Source organism: Podarcis raffonei, chromosome 1, assembly GCF_027172205.1.
Source record: "Podarcis raffonei isolate rPodRaf1 chromosome 1, rPodRaf1.pri, whole genome shotgun sequence".
Classification (NCBI taxonomy): domain Eukaryota; kingdom Metazoa; phylum Chordata; class Lepidosauria; order Squamata; family Lacertidae; genus Podarcis; species Podarcis raffonei.
In genome coordinates, this window is record NC_070602.1 from 107,262,131 (window position 1) to 107,281,631 (window position 19,501).

The 19,501-nt window shown below is 41.9% G+C and overlaps 1 protein-coding gene across 7 annotated transcripts in view; it reads left to right on the forward strand.

Moving 5' to 3' along the window:
- SLC4A10 (solute carrier family 4 member 10) overlaps positions 1 to 19,501 on the forward strand; it is a 170,801-nt gene that overhangs the window by 129,522 nt on the left and 21,778 nt on the right. For all 7 annotated transcript variants that reach the window (XM_053408138.1, XM_053408183.1, XM_053408147.1 and 4 more), the window contains 2 exons: positions 10,874 to 10,979; positions 18,628 to 18,789. In XM_053408138.1, coding sequence (XP_053264113.1) covers positions 10,874 to 10,979; positions 18,628 to 18,789 — 268 coding nt within the window. The remainder of the gene's footprint in view (positions 1 to 10,873; positions 10,980 to 18,627; positions 18,790 to 19,501) is intronic.

The window sequence follows — 19,501 nt, forward strand, 5'->3', positions numbered from 1 at the left end:
AGATTAAAAGTGCAGGACCCTTGCTCACTTTTGCATTGGACCACCCTGACCATAGTGCTAAAATGCTAAACCATAGCGCTAAATCTGTTTGCCCTGAGTTGCGTTGTAATTGACACTATGATGCCATTTTAGCTTCAGTGTGTAAAACTGCTAAGATAGATTGCTTTGAGTTCCCATATCCTTTCTTGTCTCCCATTCCTGAGCAGTAGCAAGGTACGACAGTGAGATTTATAACAGGAGATACATGGGAGCAGTTTCACGTGCCAAAGATATCCAGGGATAATTGCGGCTGTCATATGAGGCAACTTATATTATATTTAAAAAAAATTGTTGCCTGAGAAGTGAAACTGACAAAAAACATGACTGCTCAGAGGGGTTGTGTTTTACCGTTCAGTTCACGAGGCTGCTGCTGGAGCGAGCTGAGCTATCAAAAATAAGTTTTTGTGCATTATGTTATGTGAAAACCTAAGTATTCTCATGGGCAATGTCAAGATTCAGTCTGCCTGAGGCACATGATGCATCTCCTCAGCAATAGAGACAGCAGCCAGAGAAGTATTTTCAGGCTAGAAAGCCCCTCCAGATATGGTTTTTAATATGGCTGTGTTCAACTCACATGAACTCTTGGCTTAGGGAGAGTCAAATACGGAAATAGCAACAGAAAGACAAGGCCACTACCCTGTCCTGCCGCCACCGCTCCCTGAATAAATAACAAGCCCAACAAACTGCCTGCATAAGAAGTTCTGAACAACTACCTGCAAATTATTGAAGACAAAGCATAGACTGAGAAGTTGCAGTGTCTTAACATGTAGATTGGGGTACATGTCTTCCAAATGTTGCAGACTAAAACTCCCACCATCCCTGATCGTTGGCCATTCTGGCTGGGGCTGATGGGAGTTTTAGTCTGAAATACCTAGTGAGCAGCCTCTTAAATAGATTATTAGATGAGAAATCACAATGACCTGAGAGCTAAATTTATTGTTGATGCTATCAGCCTTAGCATCTGTTTGCTTGAATGTGACTATCTCTTTATACAAGACTGTTAAACATTCAGAGTTATAATGATGGGGGGGGCGTGACAAACACAAAGCCCTATATACACACTTCTACTTCTTAAATTGATTTTGGCTAAGCACACTAGGGTCTCAGTACCACTGAACACAGTGAGATGTACTTCGAAGTCAACGTGTGTAGGATTGCACAATAGACCTCACAGTTTCCCAGATATTATAATTAAGTTTCTTTGCAGCTATTCTTATTTATCACCCCTTCTTTTCCTTTGGGTTCATTAGCTTTTCAGCCAGGCATAGAGTTTATATAAACACCCAAATGAGAAATTCAGTCAATTCTCTCCATTATCAGGGCCCTAAGACTTGTCTACTGCGCTCTCTCTTTCTCTTTTTCTTTCTCATACTGGTACTCACGCCATTCCATTCCATGACACTGATTGTCCTATGAAGCCCTAACATAATAATCTCTGTTGATCGTTCCCCTATACTTTTGCTTCAAGACTTTGTGTTGCTGCTTTGTTCATCAGGCTTTTAGAATATTTGGCAATGGGAGGCCCTTTTAGAAGCTAATTCTACATTAGGGATCACTGTATTACTATATATGATATTCCTTCTGAGTTTTGTATGTAAGCATGACCCCTGTTCTTCAATGTCACCCTGATAAAACTGCCCTTTCTCCTCATTGACTTACATGAAACAGACAATCTGCAATAGTGATCTGAAGAGCCCCCTTCACATTGTCATAACCCCTCCAGATATTCCTTTAGGTCAGAGCTCTCCTAAAGCAGGACTGTCACATTAGCTAATTAATGTCAGAACTTCATCACGCCCCCCTAGGGGGCAAATGCCTTTCAGATACTTTCCCCATATGTTGTAACACCACCTGACAACTTGCAGTTATAATTGCCTTAGATTATGTAACTTCTTCCTGTGTTGGGCTGTGCACAAAATGGAGCAAATCTCTCTGGTCCCTGCTCCCCTTTTGCAGGCTATTTAGTAGGGCACAAGTACCCCAGAGTCTCTAGGCAAGGAGCTACCAGTGCCTTTGCACAATCTCACGATGATTTGGAAATCTGGGAAAGTGTGAAGTAAGGTAATGCCCTCCTCATGGTGTGACTGGATCCTGCCAGCTATCCGTAGGGGAAGTTTTGGAGCAGTAGCTGGCCATCTGATTCCATCCTAGTGTGCCCTTTATGGCCTTTATGTGCTCTGTATCTACTCAAAGTGGACCACACAGAAGAGCTTGATGATTACGTTGTTGTTGTTGTTGTTTAGTTGTGTCCGACTCTTCGTGACCCCATAGACCAGAGCACGCCAGGCACTCCTGTCTTCCACTGCCTCCCGCAGTTTGGTGAAACTCATGCTGGTAGCTTCGAGAACACTGTCCAACCATCTCGTCCTCTGTCGTCCCCTTCTTGTGCCCTCCATCTTTCCCAACATCAGGGTCTTTTCCAGGGAGTCTTCTCTTCTCATGAGGTGGCCAAAGTACTGGAGCCTCAGCTTCAGGATCTGTCCTTCCAGTGAACACTCAGGGCTGATTTCCTTAAGAATGGATAGGTTTGATCTTCTTGCAGTCCATGGGACTCTCAAGAGTCTTCTCCAGCACCATAATTCAACAGCATCACTTCTTCGGCGAACAGCCTTCTTTATGGTCCAACTCTCACTTCCATACATTACTAGATCATTACATTACCTGAAGATAAATTGTGGTTAATATGCAAAGCCAATTAATGTCCTCTTTGGAAACTTTGCCCCAAAAGTTGAATAGAATTTGAAATGGTGGCATTCTGGGCTTCTGATTAGGAAAGGAAACATTCGAATGGATTGCAAGATTCTTTTCTGTTCTGTTCCCCAAGATCTCTTGTTCTGCGTTAGGAAAAAATGAATTTGTACTTTTCGTCCCTCCAGTTATCCAAGGACGTGTGGGGAATAAGAACAAACATATGCCCACAATAATGCTTATTTCTGCTTAGTGTGCCTGGTTGTCATTGGAATCATAAAAAAGGTTAATGGTGAACTATAAATAAGAAGGCAGATGTGATGTGAAGTGAAGGCTCTCAGCATGTTATTTAGCCATGCTGTGAACTGGCCTTCAAAACAGAAGTTTCAGACAAGGATACCAGCAAATCAAACGCTGGTTCAGGCCCATCAAGTCTTGCCCCTCCTCAGTTGCTTAGGCTTCCAGATGGGAAGAGCCAAAAACCTGTCCCACCTGAAAGCAGCAAAGTGTCCTCTTGTTTTCAGATACCTGGATGCAGAGTGCTTTGCTAATATTTGGAGATAAGGGAATGAGTGGGCAGGGAAAAGCAAGGGAGACAAGCTGAAACTCATGTTTGGTTTGTTTATATGCACATCTGCCAGTTTATCTGTGACCGTATTGGGAGTATTTATGTTGGGGCAGTCAAATATTGGCTTAATAATAATAATAATAATAATAATTTTTTATTTATACCCCACCCTCCCCAGCCAGAACCAGGCTCAGGATGGCTAATACCAATAAAATTGCAATAAAATATAATGGGGGGGGGGACAAACAAAACAAAAAACAAAAACCAGTTTATTAAAATATGGGTTAAAATACAATTTAAAATGCAGCCTCATTTTAATAGTAGCCCAGAAATCAAAACCATAAGGGGAGGGAAACATAAGGGTCAGACTGAGTCCAAACCAAAGGCCAGGCGGAACAGCTCTGTCTTGCAGGCGCTACAGAAAGATGTCAAATCCTGCAGGGCCTTGGTCTCTTGTGACAGAGCATTCCACCAAGTCGGGGCCAGTACTGAAAAGGCCCTGGCCCTAGTTGAGACCAATCTAACCACCTTCCAGCTCGGGACCTCCAAAGTGTTGTTATTTGTGGACCTTAAGGTCCTCTGTGGGGCATACCAGGAGAGGCGGTCCCGTAGGCACGAGGGTCCTAGGCCTCATAGGGCTTTAAAGGTCAAGACCAGCACGTTAAACATGACCCTGTACTCTACCGGGAGCCAGTGCAGCTGGAAAAGCACTGGATGAATGTGATCCCGCGGTAAGGACCTAATAATAATAATAATAATAATAATAATAATAATAATAATAATAATTTTATTTATATCCCGCCCTCCCCAGCCGAAGCCGGGCTCAGGGCGGCTAACAACAATAAAACAATACAAAAGTACAACACAAACAACACTCTAAAATCATTCATTATAAAATTAAGGAGCCTTGCCGCAGCATTCTGCACCCGCTGGAGTTTCTGGGACAACTTCAAGGGCAGCCCTGCGTAGAGCGAGTTACAGGAGTCAAGCCTGGAGGTGACCGTCGCATGGATCACTGTGGCCAGATCAGGGCGAGAAAGATAAGGGACCAACTGCTTGATATGGCGGAGATGGAAAAATGCCACCTTTGCTGTGGCTGCAACCTGCGCCTCCATGGAAATCAATCCTTTTTTTAAAAAAATGCATGAAGTGTCATTCACTCAGAAATGAATTCCTGGGTGGTATGTGAAGAAATTTAACCTTAGAGAAACCCATAATAAAATAAGAGGACTAAAACCAATTGGTTTGAAAGTATCTAAAATGCTTGGCAAATAAAAATGTTTCAATCTTGTACTAAAAAGAACACACTTTGGTACCCCTCCCTCAGGAAGGCATTTCACAATAGGTGTTCTACCACAAAGAATGTCTCTCCCTTATTTATCGCCACACACGATGTATTTCTTAAGAGCCAACATGGAAAAGTTCAGTCTTTGCACCTAGGCAAGCTCTTGGAGTAGTAGAAGAACATACTGGGGTTTAGGGTCACAGTTCTTGTGCTGTGCTTTCAATGGGGAATATTGTTTTTAAGTGGCGCAATAGCAGTGCCAGCTAGATGCAACTAGTCTACATAAACATTTACTCTGCTTGACAACTAATTTTTTTTTAAAAAAGCCTTTTGGCCTACCTCAGTGTGATAATTTTTTTCTTTTTTTAAAAGATATTTATTAAAATTTTCAAAATTAATACAGTAAGAATATAAAAAGTCAAAAAGAAAAAGAAAAAAAATATGAAAAAACAGAAAAAAGATACATAAAAATTAAAAACACATTAAGTTCACCAAAATTGACATATTTTCCCGACCTCCTCATACCTCCCCTTTTTGTATTCCAATTCAAATTATTGATTCAGCAAATCCTTAACCATAATTCTTAACCTAATAAATTAACATGTTATTATTTTACTTTTACTCTTTCATCCATTTCCTCAATTTATTTTTGCTAACCTTATTTTCCTTTAATTTAGTTCATTTTTTAAAAAAAAACAATTTTACCTTATCCAAACTTAAACATCAATACTTATACATCAATACATATTCTTAAAACATTCTTTCTAAAGTCGACCCAAATTCCCTTCCACGAATTTCCCAAATTTCATAAACATTACAAAAACAAAAATAAAAGCAAAACACATTATACTTATGTACCCTTTGGATTCCCAAACCCCACCCCACCCCCTTTCCCGGTTCCAGTCCCCAACAAATGTCCATCAGTCTTAATCTAATATTTAGTCTGGAGTTCTCACATCCGAGGCTCTTAATTCTCTCTCAATTCCTCTCTGCTGGTTTTTTTTGATAGTCCTTAAAATTAAACACCAACTCTTGGAGAAGCTCCGGCCCTTCTGGATCCATGTTTCTTTCAACCAGTCCTCCATACTTAAAGGTGGAACCCAAATCTTGTTTCTTACTCCTTTCAAGTCCAAATGTCCCCAAGGCTTCAACCTCCACCTTGAGCAAATTTATAATCCATAGGTCTTCGGATCTCCACATAAGGAGATCTTTCCTTTCTTCAATCTCCAATTCAGGCCAGATTTTCCACATCAAATTCTTATTTTCCTTCATTACCATCATGTCAGGCCTCAAGTCCTCCTTCATCATCTGCAGCTCTTCAGGGACAACATATGTCTCCTTCTCCAAATTCTCAAAGTTGTCAAGTTTCTCTTTCTCTTTCTGTTCAGTTGAATAAACTTCCAGATTCAACTCCTTATCAGTTTCAATGATATTGTTTACAGTCCAGAGTTGTAACATTTATAGCCAAAACATCAATTTGGCCTTGCAACTTTCCCAAGAGAACAAAGACTCTGTCCAATTCAGCCTGAATTCTCCCTTCTCCGATTTTTTTCCTTCCTGTCTAGTCCTTGTCTGTTAAATAGGTTTTTGTGGCAACCCCCTTTTTGCCTCCCCAATTCTTTGCTTCATTTGTTACTGTGACATAGTTCACACATCACATTAAACCATAGTTGAAAGCAACTTTGGTTTCATGAGAACATGCAGTTTCCTGGTGCACGCTGCTGAAATGGTAGGCGCTTTCCTGCTGCAGTCCCAGGAAACAAACCATGGTCTTATTTGCCATGTCATCTGAACCTGGATTCATGGTTTGCTTCTCTCCTAACAAAACGTAAGTGGAAAACAAGGTTTGTTCTTGCATGGCCTCTGTGGCTTTTGAGGGGCCTGTGTTTGGGTGACGCAACAAACCAGACCATGGCTTGTTGCCTGCAATGAGACAACAGCAGAAGTGGGAGAGGAGCAAAACACCCAGAATTTCGTCAGTGTGCAGCAGCATGCTGCTTGTTCACATTAAAGCATAGCTTATTCTAACTATGGTTTATTGTAACTATGGTTTAACGTGGTGTTCAGTCCAGGCTATTAGTTTGGAGGAGACACTGAAACCCCATTAATAGGGTTAATAGCATAGCTGGAAACATACTAGGCTAAAATATTTAGTTTCCTTATAGGCCTTGAACCATGGGATATATTTCCTTGCCGAAACTGCATCTTCTGTCATTTGAGGTATAAATGCAGATGAGATCTAAAGCAGCAAATGAAAGTTAAATGTGCTGGCTCTTTACTCCATGGAAAGCAGGATTGTGAAATCATTTTAAATGCTGCCAGCTTTTTTTGTGGTGAAAGTAAATGATCTCTGCTCAATATTTCAAGTCCAGGTATTAGTTCACAACCTGCCCACTTTAAAAATAAACAAACACCCCCCCGCCTAACGTTTTTTTGTACTTTGTGAATGGTGAATCTGTCTTTTCTAACAACAACAAAGAAGAATTCTTTACCAGAAGCCTCTCAATTATTAACAGATTATGCTGAATAATTTTAAGCACTTCTGGCATAGTGATATGCATATTACAATCTGTCCATGACATGTATTTAAGAACTGGGAGCATAACATCCCACTCTCAGAGGTATTTAAGGTGCCAAGTTCATGTCATTCTGACATGTGTTCAGCCTGAATGACGTCAGTGGATTCAGTCAGCCAAACAATGCTGCTGCTGTTGCTCATCCAATATTTCAACCAGGTTTTTGTGACAGCTAGGACCATTGAAATGAATGGAAAGTATGCTGTGTTCAGTGGATAGTGTCCACTGGTGCTCTCACCTGCCTTTCTTGAAAATTCCAAGCTTGGCATTGACCTCTTAGTCTTGCATTCATTGTACATTCATGTACAACCTAAGTTCAAACTTCTCTCTACATTTTCCATTGCCCTTATATCACACTGATTGGATGTTGTCCAAGGTCAGCCCAGTGGCCTTTCTGGGGCCAATCAGGACATACGCACCAAGTAAGCTTGTGGCAAGTTGGGTTTTGACATGCCACACGGAAATTACCCAGAAATCTGTGCACCGTCGTACTGTTGCCTAGCAATGTCTTTGACGCTCCGTTATTAAGAGTACACCACAGTCCTCCTTAGTTTGGCCTATGGACCAATTGCAGTCATATGCAAATACCCTAAGCGTAGGGTCCACACAAGCCCCTTCATGAATTCATTGGATGTACGAGGGGCTAGCAAGAGGACACTAGCTGTCTGTGTCTCCTCATCAATCAAGATTCAGCATTGATGAGGAAAGGGGCTGCAATACACATATAGCTCCTCTTCCCAGGTGGGAACCCTTGCCAGTCAGCGTTCTGCAAAGGTAGAGAAGCCCTGCATGCCCACAGTTGTATGAATACCAAACACACAGGCCCTGGGTAGTGTGGCCAGCCAAACACATCCGTCTGGAAGGAGCATGGGCAGAAGCCATATTCCACATTCTTTGTGTGTGTGTGTGTGTGTGTGTGTGTGTACACATGTGTACACGTGTGTGTGTGTGAGAGAGAGAGAGAGAGACAGAACACCCAATTAACAATTATGAGAAATGCAACAGTGGTTAATTAGAAAAATGAGATGTATCTTACCCTCAGAATTAACCTGAAAGATCTCCACATACAGCTTGAGCTTGTGTGTGGATGTGTGTCTTTGTGTGCCTATGGGTTTGTAATACTATGGCTCTTATGTCTTGTGACACTGTAACTCTCCAAGAGGTACCGTATTTTTCACCCTATAGGATGCACCGGCCCATAGGACGCACCTAGTTTTTTGGGGGGGGAATAAAGGGGGGAATTATTCCCCCCCCAGGTTTGCGCAGCCATCCCCAAGCTAGAAGACGGAGATGGAGCGCTCCATCTCCCTCTTCTGCCTTCAGGGACAGCCTCCCAAGCCTCTGTGGGGCAGCGGCTTGCCCCGCTATCCCCCGAGCTTGTGGGGCTGGTGATGGGGAGAAGCAAGCTTGCTTCTCCCCCCCGCCAGCCTCCAGATCAGGTCCGGGAATAGCGGGGTGGCGGCGCTCCGCCTCCCCGCTGTCCCCCAAGCTTGTGGGCTGCAGGCTGCTGCCCGCAAGCCTTGCGAGCCCGTGGGACCTCCCGCCGGGCTTGCAAGGCTTGCGGATAGCTTCCTGAAGCCTGGAGAGCAAGAGGGGTCGGTGCGCACCGAACCCTCTCGCTCTCCAGGCTTCAGCGAAAGCCTGCATTCGCCCCATAGGACGCACACACATTTCCCCTTCATTTTTGGAGGGGAAAAAGTGCGTTCTATAGGGCAAAAAATACGGTACTTCAGCTCCCTCCTTGTTTTTTGATCTATTACAAAATAATAGGCTCCCTCCTCAGATCCTTGAAAAATAACAAACCTCCTACAGTTACTTTTTAGGCTTTAATTTAAATTGGTGTTTGGAACATTTGGACACCCACACAGAGCCTTTTCTGCCATTCCTACGTTTAGCTAACAGTTCAAAAGCTTTCGAAGCCACTGTGGAGCAGGAAAATAATAAAATAATTGTATTGCTGTGCAACATGGCCTAAAGAAGTGGGATTTTTTTAAAAAATAAAGCTGAGCTGAATATCTTCCTCCATGGGACCAATTCTTCCTCAAGAAAAGGGTGGGAGATATACAGAAATGTTTAAGGAGAATTGATCATTCCATTGGGAATTGGGGGTAGCCATATTTCCGTTCCCCAAAGTGCATCCCTGGGAATGATACTACGCTATTGCATTGTTTCCACTGGGGCATCCCATTGTATATGTTTTGTATGATCTTTTTAAATGGTAAGTGTATTTATGTGTATGGTTATAAATGTGTTGCATGTGGCTTGGAGACCTTAGAGTAACAAGTGATTAACAAGTAGAATAAATAATAATGATAATAAAAGTAATGCTATTATTACCAGTCCTTTTTTTTCTGGGGGGATGCAGGGGTACGCATACCCCTAAACATTTTGTGAATCTAAGTTTGGCCTCATTGAGGGGCAGTATTTCAATATGAATAGGAAAATGAGAGTACTCCTAAACATATTTTTTTTAGAAAAAAAGCACTGATTTTTACTGTTACGGTTCTTCTTATTTGAAATGTTAATTACTTGCTACCCAAAGGCCTCCAAGCAACATAAATAATAATAATAATAATAATAATAATAATAATAATAATAATAATAATAGAAAAAAAGAAAGGGGAACCACTAGGTTGCTCAGGCAATTCTACCTCCACATCAAGTGGCAACAAAACATTTTTTTTAAAGGATTTAACAAAACCTGAGCCACCTTTTGTGGAATGGTAAGCCACCCTCCACCCCAAATTATAGCAAAATGGTCAACTCTCACCAAAGAATATTACAATATTCAGTGGGTATTTTTGAAGTGTAGTTTAGTTTTTAATATTTACTATACTATGTTCCTTATACATAGAATGGCATGGCTGCCTCTGGTGGAGGAATTAGAATACTGCTGAGCGGTGGCAATTGTCAGATATTGTTGAAGGCGGAACATTTGGTTTTTCTGTCTTTGGCGAAAGATTTCTTTATTGGGCTCACCCTGCTTGTACAGTTTCCATATTTCCCATTTATAGATCTAATTTCTGTGGTATTCATTTTTCTTTTAAGCCCCATACTTTCCTTTTAGCATTTGCCACATGTCCCTCCGATGTTGATAATGCACACTTTTTATCTACAGTTAAAAGGATCAGAGATTATTATTCTGGGAAAGAGCCTTTTCTGACTAACACCTGGCTACTGCCAGTCAGAGAAGAGGCTACTAGAGAGACAAAATAGACTGGACTAGAGAGCAAGTCTTGATGCCCATGCCCCAAAAGTGCATTTTGGATTTAGTGTATTTGAGAGGGCTTTCTTCACTTTCAGAGGCTGTGGAAGACCAAACCCCATAGATTTAAAGTCCTCCTTCAGAGTGTGGCAGTAGTCAGCGAATGCCCATCAGCTTAACGTTTCTCAGACTCAGGACACTTTGCAATCTAAAAGCATGCATCAGTCTAGGGTTGCGAGGTCAAAACTCAGAGAGACGGCTCCTTATACGATCCATGGTATTTCATGGAAAGGAGATCTACCTGCTCAGGCATCATGGTGGTGTGGACAGCTGTACATGGTGTAATTCAGTGTTCAACTCTGAAAGGTACAGAGGCATTCCCAAGGACTGGGCTTCCTTCACATTTATCTTGTATGTTGTCGTCCCAGACTTCCTAAGGAATTCCAATGATGCAAATTGCCAGTTTTAAGATTATAAATGATCAGGCTTTTTTCCTTTCCCCCCACTTTCAGATGCAGCTGTATGGAACCAGACAACCCCAGCAATAACACTTTGCGATACTGGCAGTCCAAAAACATGTCTTCGTCAGACATACCTTGGGGAAACCTAACTGTGTCAGTAAGTGTACCAATGAAACACATCACAGATGAACTTTACTCTGACCGTAAAGGTGTGGCCTGTCAAATGTAGGTTGGCAGGGTGTCAGAGATGGGGGGGGGGGATCAGATGTTGTACCCCAGTCTTGCCACTTTTGTAATAACTGAAGATTATATGCAAAGGACAGTCAATGGCTTTATATAGCTATTACCTCTCGTACCGAGGCAGCATGCTTCTGAATACCAGTTGCTGAGGATCATGTATGGGACATGCCCTGCATGTAGACTTCCCTAGACATCTGGTTAACCACTGTGGAGATAGGATTCTAGACTGCGTGAGCTTTTGGTCTGATCCAGCAGGGCTCCTCTTACGATGTAGGGGGCCATCCATGTGATTGGAAAGTCTGCATGCTGTATGGGCCATCCATGCAGGGGTAGCGTACACAAACCCAGCCCACGCATGTGTTTGCAGTGTCATCTGCAAAGGTCTTAACAGTTAATGAAAATGTGTAGCAACTTCTCTGTCCATGAATTGCAATTACAAATATGGAATATTTAAGGAATATCTTAGAAGCTAAAAGTCATAAACCTTTCCATTTAATTAAACTTTTCAGTGGTGACTATTCCCTATTGTCATTGTTCAGTTTTTTGTTTTTTTAAAAAGCACCAATGCCAGTGTGCACTATTCTGAGAAACTTTGTGTAGCGACAGGGAGCATTACTAAGATTAAGCCCGCATTCATCAAATAGCAGCAGATTTGACCTAAATTCTACCAGATGGTAAATCTGAAGCTGCGATGTGAAAAAAGGGACACGTAAGCTCTATATTTCTCCCCAAATAACACTCCAGATGTTCATCTATAGCAAAAGAGTTAAAATGGAAGGTTTGCAAACATCCTTTCTGTACGTTCCTTTATTGTCAGATGTGTAGATTGTGACCTGGGTAACAGGAAGCGTGGTCTACTTATTCCCTAGCTCCCGGAGAATCTCCATGGCCTGCAATTAAGTTTTATATGGATATGGATAGCTCAGTTGGTTAAAGTGTGGTGCTGATAACGCCAAGGTTGCAGGTTCAATCCCTGTATGGGAAAGACGCATATTCCTGCATTGCAGGGGTTTGGACCAGATGATCCTCAGGCTCCCTTCCAACTCTGCAGTTCTATGATAGCAAGGGAACATGCCCAGGACTGCATAACAGTTAAGGCATTTTCTGTTAAATGATCCTGAGTAGACATAGGAAGCTGCCTTCTCCTGAACTCAGTACTGTCTCATCTGACTGGCAGCTCAGTAATGGAGCACATACAGAAAGACCTGGCGAAGACTTCCATCTGAAAACCTAGTGGGTCACTAGCTGTAGTTTGATGCCCAGTGCAGTTTTTGATTGTTTAAACTCCTGTTTGACATGTAGTCCACTTTTTACACGTTGCAGACCCTGGGTTTATTATTTTATCGAGTTTACTAATTATATGCTTATTATTTACTACTATATAATTTGCCATTTAAAATTATACTTAACAGATGCTTGGTGGCATGCAATAGAATTTTAGGTTTGATCCCAGCCTGTCATTTCATAGTTAACTTGGCATACAACAGATTCCATTATTCGTTTTGCTGGATAACATCTAAGTTTACCTAAGCTAGCATTCAAAGCAAGAATCTCATCAACCAGCAGGCGCTGGGACATTCACGGGATATTGGCCTGTAGTCCACGGTGGGTTAGGGACTACCTTCTGCTCATCTTTGGTCTACGGCCTTTATCAGCTCTCCTTTGGTTCCAGGGTCTCAGGCCACTTGGAAAAGAGATTCTGCACCTTCCATGCTCTGAGGTAGCCCACGCTTGCTAGCATGGAAGAATCATGAGGAATGTTCAGTGAGAAAGGCCGCTTTATAGCCTGTACTAATGTAGCACCCCTTAACCTTGTGTTTCTTAAAAACGATCTTCAGGTTTTGCAAAGAGCTCTTAGGGCATGGGTAGGCAAACTAAGGCCTGGGGGCCGGATCTGGCCCACTCACCTTCTAAATCCAGCCCGTGGCCAGATTTAGTCTGGGAATCAGTGTGTTTTTACATGAGTAGAATGTGTCCTTTTATTTAAAATGCATCTCTGGGTTATTTGTGGGGAATTCATTCACCCCCCCCATATAGTCTGGCCCCCCACAAGGTCTGAGGGACAGTGGACCGGCCCCCTGCTGAAAAAGTTTGCTGACCCCTGTCTTAGAACATGTCAGCTTTCCCTCCAATTCACTGTTTCCCCACTGCAAATAATGAATCTGTGGCTGAAGGGATAGAGGCTATTATATTTAAAGAATCCCTCACTGGCATCACTCATCCTGCTCAATGCTCGGGATCCCTTTGTGGTGACAACTACCTGTCACAGGGTTTCCCAATCTTGGGTCTCAAGCAATTTTTGGATGACAATCCTCCTCATCCCTGCCCGCTGGTCTCACTAGCTTAGGGATGATGGGAGTTGTAGTCCAAAACAGCTGGAGACCCAACTTTGGGAAACACTGATCTATATAAGTTTGGAAAACACTGTTCTATAACTCCAACACAGATACAGATGAAAGCATGGACTGGTTGCAGAGGCAGGAGCCAGTGTGGTGCAGTGGTTAAGAGCAGTAGACTCGTAATCTGGTGAACTGCGTTCGCATCTCCGCTCCTCCACATGCAGCTGCTGGTTGACCTTGGGCTAGTCACACTTCTCTGAAGTCTCTCAGCCCCACTCACCTCTGTGGAGTGTTTGTTATGGGGGAGGAAGGGAAAGGAGAATGTTAGCCGCTTTGAGACCCCTTCGGGTAGTGATAAAGCGGGATATCAAATCCAAACTCTTCTTCTTCTTCCATGGCCACAGGATACATCCAGCTCTGTTTGGCTGGTTCCTGCCCCATGAGTTCCCAACAGTGCTTGCTGGCGGTGGCGGCGTTGCACTTGTCAAGGAGACAATGACAAGTGCCACTTCTACACCACTGCGGAGCTTTGGGATTGGGTTGCTCATAATGGGGTTTATTTTCTGCTTAGGAATTGCATATCCAGAGACACTTGCGTTCATATGTTTGGAACACTTTCTTTTGCCCATGGAAGTTCCCATGAGGACTGTAACTTGCAAGTCAGTAGCAGATGGATCTGAGCTGCGGCAACTTGCCGCACTTCCAAAAGTACCTCAGAGACCGCAAAAGCGGCTGTAGCTGAGATCCATGAAGTGCCGTCTCACACTCTGTCTTCTTCGCAGAAATGGGTGGCTCTTGTGAGCGTGAAAAAGTCCCAGTGTTAATATGCAATTATTATTGTTCTCATTTGCAAGTGGGTCACATATTTTTCCATTCCCCGCCCCCAGTATCGGGGTTGGATTCCCAACTTTGCTATGTTATTACCTGGCTGCCTTTTCACATATCTGAAGTTTAAATGCAAAATAATAAATGAATAATCCTTGCGATACTATAGATAATCTGAGATGTCACGAGGGAATTCTTGCTTGCCTCATTGAAATTCCTTGTGCTCTCCACACTTGCCTTGAAACTTCATTCTAGGCAAAATTCGGTGTCCACGAAGGTTCCACTCTTATCAGTTTCTTTGACTGTTTGGAGAGTTTAGTCTTTAGCTCCCAGATTCTCCACACCTACCGCACATATTGGCGTGACTTAACCTGCATTAATGTAACTTCAGATGAATGACAGCGAAGAAAGGGAGGGTTCTGCTGAGAAATTTTCTGTTGATTTCCCTTGAGGTTCCCCAGAAATGTCACCTTAGCGGGAAAAAAAAACACACCCAAAAAACAAACACCCAACACCTTAGAATTTCACATTATGCAAAATTCAGTAGCAAATCTAGCTAGGATATAAATAGTCTATTTTGTGTTAGGGATGCTTAAAAAATGGGAATCTTGTAACATGATATACATGTAACATGATATACAAAGGAAACATAATCACCATACTGTTAGAAGAAAATAGAACGTATCTTCCATTGAAGATAACGTGTTTTGCTTTGTTTTCTTCTATTAATGATAATGATAATGATATAATGATAATGTAAAATATATACAAAAATAACATACATTGAACTAATATAGCAGCAGCAAAACATTCCAGTCCAGAACAGAAAGCTGCAACATGGAAACAACTTTAAAACCCAAGCTGTCACCCATGTTGTAAAATAGCTCAAAATACATATTGTTTGCATTAGGACAATGCTGTTCCTTTTATGGAAGTGGATGGTTATTTTTTCAGAGTTTATAAAGCCCTGCTAGCTTTTTCTAAATTATTTAGGCTAGAATCAAGATGCTGTTGATTATATATATATATATATATATATATATATATATATATATATATGCAATAGAACCTGGGAAATATGTATTTTTTCCTGCTAAAATAAAGCTTTAAAAATCAACACCAATTAGAGATATTTTATCATTTTTGTTTAAAACGTTCCCTTTTGCATTTGTCGATCTAATTCATTATGGCCTATGCCAAGTGCAGTTCTCTGTGTTTTTGGATGGAAATCTCACCCAGCCCTTTCTCAGCATGGTGGGGTTAGGGTTACACTACCACTGAACTATGGCCTTTCCCCTAATACTTTTAGGCCCCAGTTCTTACCTGGGATTAAGTCACACTAATGCAATGAGTCTTGCTTCTGAGTAAACCTGTATAGGATTGCACTGTTAGCTAACCATCAAATGAGGTATCAATGGCATTTAAATGCATTGCTACGCTAGCAAATTTCAATATGAATTTCTTTTATATATATATATTGTGGGAATTTGCAGTCTGTTAAATGAAACTGACTGTTGGTTATAAAAAGAAAATTTTGTCTTTACTACTTTCTTCTTCGCTCATTATTTGGAGCAATGCTGGAGCCAAAACAGCTTCCCAAAGAAATGTTAAAAAATAATAATAAATACTGTTCTTGTTTTATATGTAAAAAAAATCATATCTCACCTCCTCAAAAAAGGATCGCAGGGCAAGTCACATGTAAAATTGTATGAAGCTGTCATAAAAAAACATCAAAACATCTAAGATTCAAGTTCTAGCTTTGTGTATATATCTTCCCTCAACAAAAGGCCGGCCTGGTGGAAAAGGTCCTGAAAGCTAGCCATTGTTGGCAGCTGCCCACCTCAGAGGGAAGATTATTCCACAACTGGTGCTACCACCAAGAATTTCCAGTAACCCAGGCTTTATTTAGCAGGGGCACAACGAAAAGGGCCTTCCCTGCAGACCTCGTGTCAAATTGTGTCCCTCAGCCTCAGACCAATGGATAAAAAATTGCCCCCAAGCTTTCGTTGGTCAGTATACCTATTATATTTATTAAAACTTGCAGTTGCAGTTTTAAATATGGGCTTGTTTTTCCCCTCTCATTGGGAAAACAACAGGCTTACAAGAGAAGCTCCTGAAAAGCTTTTGTAATCATAACAGATTTGGCGTGCTCTAACCTTTAAAGCCCAAGACTGACAGAAAAAAATTTGAGGTTGAAACATACAAAAACAAAGCCCTCCAGATGGTTTGTTTGTCATTGACTAGTCAACCGCTTGGTGTTAAGGTTCACATTTATTCACTCACACTGGCCCAATCTAGTACGTATTCATTTATTCGTGTGCCCTCAGAGCATGGAATGAAAATCCTTACATGAATGTTCTGTGGCAGGGAATCCCATGCATTCCACTTGCATTTGTGGAAAGGGACCCAAATTAGAGGTGCTCATGGAGCCTGCTAAAGAGGAGAAATGTCTTCACCTCCTTGCCCAACCCATCAGTACAGCCAGAGGAAGAGAAGGAGAACCTCAGTGCAGAGACACCCAGGCAGGGAATGGAAAATTCTTTCACCCCGAGGTCCACGTTCCCTTTGGAACAGACTTCCGAGGCCATGTGGAATGCAATCACTGCTATTTTTCTAGAAAAAGAGGTGCTGGAACTCAGCCTGAACGCCTCCCTTGTTCTCTCATGATGGCAGTAGTGCCCACCTGAGAGGCGCCAGAATTCAGTTCCAGCAAGTTCTGTGGGGGGGGGCGCAAAGCACAATTCATAGTTCTTTGGACCCATGCCCCCAAATTTTGCTTTTTCTGGGTGCCAAATTTGATCATAAGCAGCTCCCTCTGCAATCAATGTTGTTTCAGCCTGAATGCAAACAATTTTGTGGAGTCTATTGCCACCTTGTGGCAAAAGGGAACTGTTTCTTCACATTATAGAAGGAATAGTTTGAATCCTCTGAGCTGGTGTTTTACATAACATCAGATTTGGGCAATGATCTCCAAACTCTTATTTACTCAGCACTAATTTAGATAAAGTGGTTTCAGGATTTTATCTGTGAATTACACCCAACTATTCCTGCATGAAGTAGGCACGTTATTCATATAAACCTTCATTTTTAACTAATTTCCTCTAAAATGCTCAATTAGTTGCAGCTGAACGGGGGGGGGGGGGGGGAACCACTATATTGAAATGTAATTCAATAACATAATGAGAGAAAGAACAGAACCAGTCAAAAAGGCTGTGTTATTGTAAGCATTGGGGGTTGGGGCAGGAGACAATGAAAGTGAGGTGTGTGTTTTGTGTACAAAAACGCCCCAAAAATATATTTATGGGAAATGTCCAGATGTATGGCAGCCATAACAGTTGTGATTGGGGGCCCTGTGTGATATGGAAAACATCACAGAACTATTGATATCTGTATTTGAGGTTGTCTTTAGTGAACACTTGCTGAAGCTTTGAGGTTTCTGATATCTACATATGCTGAACCATAGTTTAGTAGCCAAGAAAGACTCCATGCATCTTGAGCATCTGAAACAGGCCAATGATTGTGATGGTTTGAGATTATGGTGTGAAAGTCTTGAGTGCACATACCATGCATGTTCCAGCCTCTATAAGTAACTGTGTATTTCATGTCAAAGAATTTACTAATATAGACAGGTACTGTTATTACTGTTTTTGATTGCCTTTGGCTTAGCTTCTGTGAATCAGAGGTGCTTTAAATTTTAATGTAAATGCTAGCTTTATCCATTTTTCAGCACTTCCAGACACGAAGAATGGAACGGCACAGTGCTTCCTGTGAAATGTTGGGACACTATGTAACAGCGAACTTTGGTATTCTGTCAGATATTTGCTAAATAGAGCGGTTTAACCATTCCTGGATATCTGAGGAGTGTTCTCTAGCATGATACATATGTTTTCAAACATACACAAATTAACCCATTTTGCTTAGACATTTTTGCAGCTGACGGCAATAGTGCAAATGCTATTCCCTACTGTGGACCATTTTTTAAAAGGCATACAAAGATGGAAGCCACATTTCTTCGTGGTAAAGCTACCTCTGTAGATTACGCTGTGTTCCGCTATTCTTAGGTGCGCAACTTAAACATCTTCCGCATATTCCTTGCAGGGTGACCAATGTGTTGCCCACCAGATGTTGTTGACTGCAGCTCCCATCAGCCCAGCTAGCGTGGCCAATGGCCAGGGATGATGGGAGTTGTAGTCCAACAATATTTGGACGGTACCACGTTTGCTTATTCCTTCCTTAAAAAGGTAACGTATGAAGTTGCCTTAGGTGTCAGGGTTTGTACAGCTAAATTGAAAGCCTTTCAGGTCAGTAGTAATTAATGGAATGTGCAGATCAGTCTTTTGTTTCTCTGTGAATAGGATCTGTTGCAAGGATATAAAAATGTGCTTTTGCTTTCCATGTTAGGAATGTAAGGACTGGCAAGGGGCATTTGTAGGACACGCCTGTGGACACCATGGTCCTTACGTCCCAGATGTTCTCTTCTGGTCAGTCATCTTATTCTTTTCTACAGTGACACTGTCATCCACACTTAAGCAGTTCAAAACCAGTCGATACTTCCCGACCAAGGTAACTTGAATATTATTATTTTTTAATTGTTTTGCAAATGCAGGATACAAGTCTACCTCAACAGAAATAAAAAACTGAACTCGCCAGCAGCACCGAGATTGCACTGATATACTGTGTCGTAACATTCCCCCCCCCAAAAAAAAAGAACTTTAAAACTTGCAATGTAGGAGGGAGGAAATGCAGAAGGTTTTATTCTTGCCACCTCGTTTAGATTGAAACAGGGAGCAGTTTGCAGCAGAATACATCAAGCACAATAGACTCAGTTCAGTTAGAAATGTAAATGTGTATGACAGACCGTGATTGTCAGAGGAGAAATCTACTCCAAATTAACAGGTTGGCTTTAGGCGTTTTTTGGCCCCTGGAGCCAAATGTCAAAATGTCAGGCCGTTCTGTGGGCCTGCGCTGATTTTTTTAAAATGGCAGACAGAGACAGGAGAAAGCTTCCTGTTCCTTACTTAGAAGACAGTCTCGGTAAATTATTCGGTGTGCTGTTATTGATCAGCAGCACCTGGCTAAGTTTTGTTACTGATTTCTCAGCCAGGGTTTCTCTCCAGAAAGAACAACTAGCATTGTCCTAAAGAATACAGGCCTTTGCTTAATTTTAGCATAGCAGCTGGGAACACCATAGAGTGATGCAGTTCGCCCAGATGAAATGACTTGGTTGCAAGAAACTGGGCGCTCAGATTTGGCCTGTGCACCATATCTTATTGTG